The sequence below is a fragment of the Trematomus bernacchii genome, unplaced genomic scaffold (assembly GCF_902827165.1).
Source record: "Trematomus bernacchii unplaced genomic scaffold, fTreBer1.1, whole genome shotgun sequence".
In the NCBI taxonomy this organism is placed as follows: Eukaryota; Metazoa; Chordata; class Actinopteri; order Perciformes; family Nototheniidae; genus Trematomus; species Trematomus bernacchii.
The window spans coordinates 3,689,515-3,696,121 of NW_022987727.1; the positions used below are offsets into that span (position 1 = coordinate 3,689,515).

The 6,607-nt window shown below is 40.1% G+C and overlaps 1 protein-coding gene across 1 annotated transcript; it reads right to left on the reverse strand.

Annotated features, from left to right (window-relative positions):
* Positions 1 to 1,110: 1,110 nt before the first annotated feature.
* dclre1b (DNA cross-link repair 1B) lies at positions 1,111 to 5,218 on the reverse strand. The gene is made up of 4 exons (XM_034145473.1): positions 4,594 to 5,218; positions 4,167 to 4,332; positions 3,815 to 3,997; positions 1,111 to 3,459 (listed from the first exon to the last, which is right to left on the reverse strand). The coding sequence occupies exons 1-4, from the start codon at positions 4,789 to 4,791 to the stop codon at positions 2,306 to 2,308; spliced, it is 1,701 nt and encodes a 566-aa protein (XP_034001364.1). The 5' UTR covers positions 4,792 to 5,218; the 3' UTR covers positions 1,111 to 2,305.
* Between the last annotated feature and the right edge of the window lie 1,389 nt (positions 5,219 to 6,607).

The window sequence follows — 6,607 nt, forward strand, 5'->3', positions numbered from 1 at the left end:
CCCCATGCAGCAGCCGGCCATTTATCCGTTATGAGCACATGAGGAGGCTCCTGTTGGCAGCTTATGTCAATCTGACAACCCGCTGATGGTGACTTTATGATGTCTCAGCATGACGCCTTTCACAGAGAGACATCTTTCTCAAAGCCTAACGGGACGCGTTACAATGAAGGCGCTCTAAAAATATGTATGGAGTTGGATCTATTGTAGCCTACTGTTTGTTTGGAGCTGTTGTTGTGGGAAGTAATGAGGGGGATGTTTACTGTATAACAGCAAATGAGTGAGTCCCTAACAAGCCTGTTAGAGCTTTGACAACATACTGTGTTTTTGTCCTTCTTATCTTCAGTATTGTAGACTGTGCTGTGAGAGTTAATGACATTTTTTTATTTGTGGACGGTGGATGAAGTTATTTGGTCGTTACTCTGGGCACCAGAAAGCATGCAGACCTTCAAAATATCATTCTGCAGTGGCTAACATAAGAGACAGCCGGTCTCGCTCTGTATTCAGGTAGCGCAGCAGGCATGCTTCACATAAATACACATTTCTTTGAACAATTATAGTATACCTTTTACATCGAGAGTATTGCAGTCTTTGGTCATTTTTCTGACTGAACAAGTCTGTTTCTGTATCTGGTAATGCTGTCATATAACATTTGTATTATCTTAATTTGTGATACAATATTCATATACAAACAACGTAGGTTTTCTTTTCTTTAAAGCTAAGTTATTAGTACTAAGCTCGCTATTCCCAATCCAATATGCATATTTCTTTTGCACGGATATGACATGCTGAAAAAGCTACGACTGAAAAGCAAGACCAAGTAAAAGATTCAGTTGAAATTGTTAACAAGCTACTGCCATCTTAAGGGAGGAAAACAGCATAGCAACAAGAGGCAGCTGTGAACACTCAGCCTACATATACAATAGATAGATGCTGTCAAAACCTTTGTTGCAAAAGTATATTATATATATATAAAAGAGTATTCATTTAATAGTCAAATACTGAGAAATGTAAAACAAGTATTTAATCCCCTACCAATTATACCTGGATTGTTATAAATATGACAAGTAACGTAAGCAGTAGAACAATAAAGAAAGGACAGTGCCACATCTGCTTGAAGATATTTAGGAAACCATTACTTTATTTTTGAACTATATCTTTTCACACTTCAAATATTCAGACAATTATAAACAAAGGCAGACCGTTTATTCATCATTAGGTTCCTCTGGAGTCAAAACTGCCCCCAAAATACAGAGGATACCATAACCACTGTGGATGTTTAACCATTGATTCTCAGAGAAAGACACAACACCAGTCCTGGACTTTTCTTAACATTTAAATAACAAAGGGCTATTACTCACACACAGCGGAACGATAACATCTGACATTTTTCAATTGCACAAGATTCAAGCACAAAGAAAAAGTGACCAGCCGGCGTCTGCAGACAAGAAATACAAACATCCCTTACTGAATTGTGCACTATCCATCTATTAGTTTTTATTGAAATACATCATGAGGGATAGGCTTCTAATGAGACTTTAACCACAGAACTCAAGGCAACCCATACAAAATGGAAGAACAACAATGATATGATTATAATAAGAAATAAAACAATGGAAAAAAGAAAGTTGGATTTACCGAGGCTAATGCAATGTTGTCATGCTGTTGTTCACTCATCTAACACTGTGTCACAGTCCTGTATCAGATAGACAATGGTTCAAAGGCTGCTGCAACATTCATTTGAAGCAGTCTCCTCCTTTATTTTGGCATTAGTTTCAGAAGGCCATCTTTTGGTGTACAACATCATGTCTGGATCTCCACTGGAACAAAGTGGCTCTAAGTGGCACTGACTCTGTATGTCTTTAGCTGCTCTTTTGTTTTTGTTAGCAACCAATGTTCCAATACAGTTTGTTTTCAAGGCAAAAAAGAAAAGTAATTACTCTAGTTGTAAAAACACGAGTTTCATAATATGAATTACAGACTATTCTGAGCTGTGGATCAGCCACCAATTTGTTGTTTCAGAACAAGAGTAATAGGGACTTTCAATGAGAAACTAGATTTTAGGAAGCTGCACTTGCAAACATGGACAGGAGGCCAAAATACTGTAATAAAAGTTGAAGGCAAAAGTCAGTCAGTCACTTCACAGGTGTTGTAACTTCAGGCTGCACAAACAAAAATGAGGTACCACAAGATATATTACATACATTAAAAGGTACCAATGATTTATATTATGTTGGCTTTAAAGTGCTTATCTTTACATACACACAAGACAACAATCTCTAAAGCAGCACTAATATGTCATGTCACATTATTTGTCTGAAAGGTCATCATCACTAACATGACATAAGGGCAAGAGAGAATACCTTTTCACAAAGCTCTGCTGCAAGAGGCCACACATCTTAAAGTCTCCCTCAGTGAAAGGGAGATTCTTTAATAGACTGTTTTCAATCTCTTCAATATAGTTCTGCTTCAGCACAGCCGAGGAGCTAGACGATGAGATGCAATCTTTACCCAGGCGGCTCTGCAATGTTGCCACGCTGTTGTTCATTTGGTCATCTGACTCATTGTCGCAGTCCTGTTCAATTCTTTGTCCACTGAGCAGACTCATGCTCTCATCTGCTGACAGTGTGTCGTTGTTCTGAACGTTGCTATGTCTCATATGTGGACTACTGTGTATGTCATTTGATACAGTCTCACTGATTATTTTGGCATTAGTCTCAAAAGGCGTTCTTGTGGTCTTGACGATGTTGAGGCACATGTCTCCAGTCCCTCCTCTGTTTTTCTTAGGGGTGTGGTACTTGCTCGGGTCAACAAGAATGCAGTCAGAGTCATTTTCACTAACCTCTGCGTCCATCTCTTCCTCAGAAGCATCTGGCTCCGTGGCTTCTTCGCCTGACTTCCCAGCTCCACGTACAGGAGAATCAAACAACACCCCTTTGGGTAAAAGAGGCTGGAAATGTCTGCGGCGGGGGCTGGTGTTTGCGGAGGAGCTGAGTTGGCTCTCAGGCTGACTCAACATGTAGTGTCGGACACACTCAGGCACCAGGATTTCATGGCGTTTTCTGTGGGGCAGTAAGGCAGAGAAGCTAGCAGGTACATGGTTTCCTACAATGGGTACAAGGGAGGTAGGTTTAAGTGCAGAGACAAAGTCCTCCAGCTCTTGGTAAGAGGAGTGGTCGGAGTAGGGAACCACATGGACATTTGGGTGAAAGGACACCAGGGGCCTGCTGGTGGGCAAGATGGCCAGAGTGGGTTGTTCTTTGTCCCACTTGTGTACATTGGCAGAGCAGATCTTCGACTGCTCCACAACTCGGATACGACCGGCACCTGGTTCTGTTGTGAAGACGTCAGGCAGCTCAAGGGCTTTGAGGGTCTGCATTCTCTCAAAGCTCACCTCAACCCAGGTTTTAAACTCCATTGCCAGCTCCACTAGCAAAGACTCCTTGCCCAGTGCATACAGGCCTGCAAAGCAATGCAAGAGAGAATCAGGGGAAAGTAGAAAAAAAACCCATTGAAATCAATAATAATAATTGCAATTTGAAAAGAAAAAACCCAATAAATAACATATTTCTAAATGAGCATGCAGTTGTATGTCAGAGGTTTTGTATTAAACAGCTGATCACTTTGTATTATAACTTGCCCTGGCCAAGAGAAGAAAATAATAATGACCCTTTAATTAAGAGAAACTACTTTTAGTGCATGAAAACATTCCCTTTGTTGTCATCTTATTGTCTAGTGGTGACCATCTATATGTTCATACTTCTAATGCGACTAGTAAAACAAGACATAATGTAAAGAAAGATCTAAATTAAAATACCTATGACAACATTGTGGTTTGGGTGTCTGCGGATGATCTCTTTGATTTGTTGAGTGGCTTGCTGTCTGGAGGGAAGGGTGTGGTTGGGGTCACAGTTGGTGTTGTCCATGTACAGGACATCTATAGTGGTGTGGGTCCTCAAGCATGGCTCAAGCAACATGGAGGGAGTGTATCTGAAGTCACCTGAAATGACAGTTACCGTTACATCACATGATTCTGTTATCGATAAATTAACAGCACATATGATGCTAAATGTGACGTTAGCAGAAAGCATTAGAGGAGGAAAAAACAGCTCAAGAAATCCTTCTACATCCTAAAAGAATCAGGTAAAACATGCTGCCCAGACACTCACCAGTGTACAGTATAGAGCCAAAGTAGCCTTCGAAGAGAAACATGACAGAGCCTGGACAGTGGTTGGCTTCTATCAGTGTGACGGTCAGCTTCTCCTTGCCGATGTCATCCATTGGCAACAGGTATGGCTCATCCAGCTCTAATGGGTGGATCCACTTTTCTTTCACCTGAGCAGAATCAGAAATAACGTGTAAAAGATAACTTAATTTAGTTATTTCCACTGTTGCTACACCCTAATGACAATTGTCTTATGTTGACTAAGTGAAAGAGGACTGCCCACCAATTGAAAAAGTCCAAGGATAGTTCAGTCAATATACATTTGCTTAAATAGATTGGATTTATAAAGCCATAAAAGAGTGGGCCGGCAGAGCTTGGGTTGGCATTTGAGTCCTAGTGCACAAGTGCATGAGTCATGTGACCGCCCTCACCTGCAGCTTGAGTCTCAGCAGAGTGGCGGTGGTCGGTGAGCAGTAGATGGGCCGGTTGCTCCAGGTAGAAGTCAGACCCACCGTGTGGTCACTGTGCATGTGGGACAGGAAAAACAGCCGTGTGCCTGGACACTTCCGCACCTGCCAGAAGTCCACGGCCAGCGGGGTGTGCGGGATGACTTTCCCGTTGACTGACATTGTCTACAGTTTGCTGGATATCCAACAACTACCAGTGCAACAGGTGAGATAACACGAGACGGACGATAACCGGTGTCCAAATGGTAACTGCTATTTGGGTATTTTTCGACAGGCATGTGTGTGCTAAATTGTGGGTAAAGCTAAGGTTGCTTCAGTGAATCTACACAAGTATTGCATTAATTGATCTCGGTGATAAAATATTGCAGCTAACAGAAGGGACCCCTGACGTTGCTAAACAGAACACAATGTGGCTATCTGTAGTTAGCATTAGCCGGCTAAATACCATACTTGCTCATTGTTGATAAGCGACGCCATTATCTTCGCTATCAGAACATCCCCTGTCCAACTTCACATCACAAGCAGAAGGCTCCGTTACATGTTGACGGCATGGTTGACTGTGCTAATAACAACAACAACATCCCCGCCATTTCTGTTTTCAATTCAACACTAAACGCCTCTTCCTGTTTTCATTCTTCATTCTGTAGCTGTCGTCCTGATCTCTGAACCACATCGCCACCTGGAGGATGAACCGTGGTGCACCCATAGGTGAACTCCGTTGCCGTACAAAAACATCTAAATGTAGAAGGTAAACAAATATATATTTACCAAATAAAACATTAATATGAAGCACATTTTCCTTAGAAAGAAATTAGATGAGACTGAGAATGACACAAAACTTAAACTTATATATCTGAGAAACCAGTCAAATTGAGTGTCGTAGAGTGAAACGGATCTGATATAGTCAATTTTACTATGAAATTACAAAAGGCAATACTAAGATTTATAAAATATTCAAATATATATTCTAGATATGTTGACTAATCTAATACTTTTTTTTAAATCATTCCTAACTTTTCATTACAATGCAATCCAGCTGTGAACACACGCCTTCTCTTTATTAATATTAACAATATTGCAATAAGGTGGTTCAAAAATAAATGTACATTAAGAAGCATCTTCCTGAAAATGATTGAATTGTGGTTTACTCTCCAGAAGATGGCGCCAAGAGAGAAGAAGCAGTTTCGATTTTTGTTGAAATAGAAAATGTGTCCATTGACATTTATTTATAAATATCCCACAAATTGAGAAAATATAAAATGTAAAAATATTCTTAAACACATGGTAAACGTTGACATTAAACTATCGTTATTTCATCCTAATAATAACATAAAAATATGTTTTGAACCTTTCCTAATATAAAAGGTAAATCATTTTATTACAGAAAATAAACAAAAAACCCTACAATGTGCAATATGTGCTAGTATTTATCTAATTGTGATATTCGATGATAGATTGTTTCCTCTTCTGAACATTTGGCTCATCTGGCATGATGTTTTTATAAATACAGACTATCCTGAATGTAATTTTCCTGAACACCATCACATTCAACTATCTGTAATATTTTACATGTGTATTTCATTTTTAATATACTTAGGTGGAGTTATTATAAAATGAGGGTATTGCTATGGTGACAGTGACCCATTGTAGCCCCCTCCCCCAATGTTTGCACACTACTCACTTTTCAGGATTATACCTGGGATTGCTGCACATTCCTCTTTTATCGCACAGCGTGTGCTCTCTTTATATTCAGAGGCACATTAATCATGCTCTGCTTTGCAGTTAATTATCTATCTTTCCCACACACACACACTCACACATGCAGCTTACCCTGCAGACGAAATTGTGGTAAAGAGCAGAGGAGTGGGTCGAGCTCAGTCAGGGAAGTCCCTGTTACTATTCACATCTTATGCTTTGAGAGAGGTTACACAGCTGGGTGCCTTTTTAGATTAGTGTGAACTGTGTGGTGTGATTTCAT

Excerpts from the sequence above, each read along its gene's own strand:
- dclre1b (XM_034145473.1), bottom strand. The coding sequence starts at position 4,791 with ATGTCAGTCAACGGGAAAGTCATCCCGCACACCCCGCTGGCCGTGGAC. Across the intron at positions 4,333-4,593 it reads TGCTGAGACTCAAGCTGCAG|GTGAAAGAAAAGTGGATCCA; the intron begins GTGAGGGCGGTC and ends GATTCTGCTCAG. Across the intron at positions 3,998-4,166 it reads TGGCTCTATACTGTACACTG|GTGACTTCAGATACACTCCC; the intron begins GTGAGTGTCTGG and ends CTGTCATTTCAG.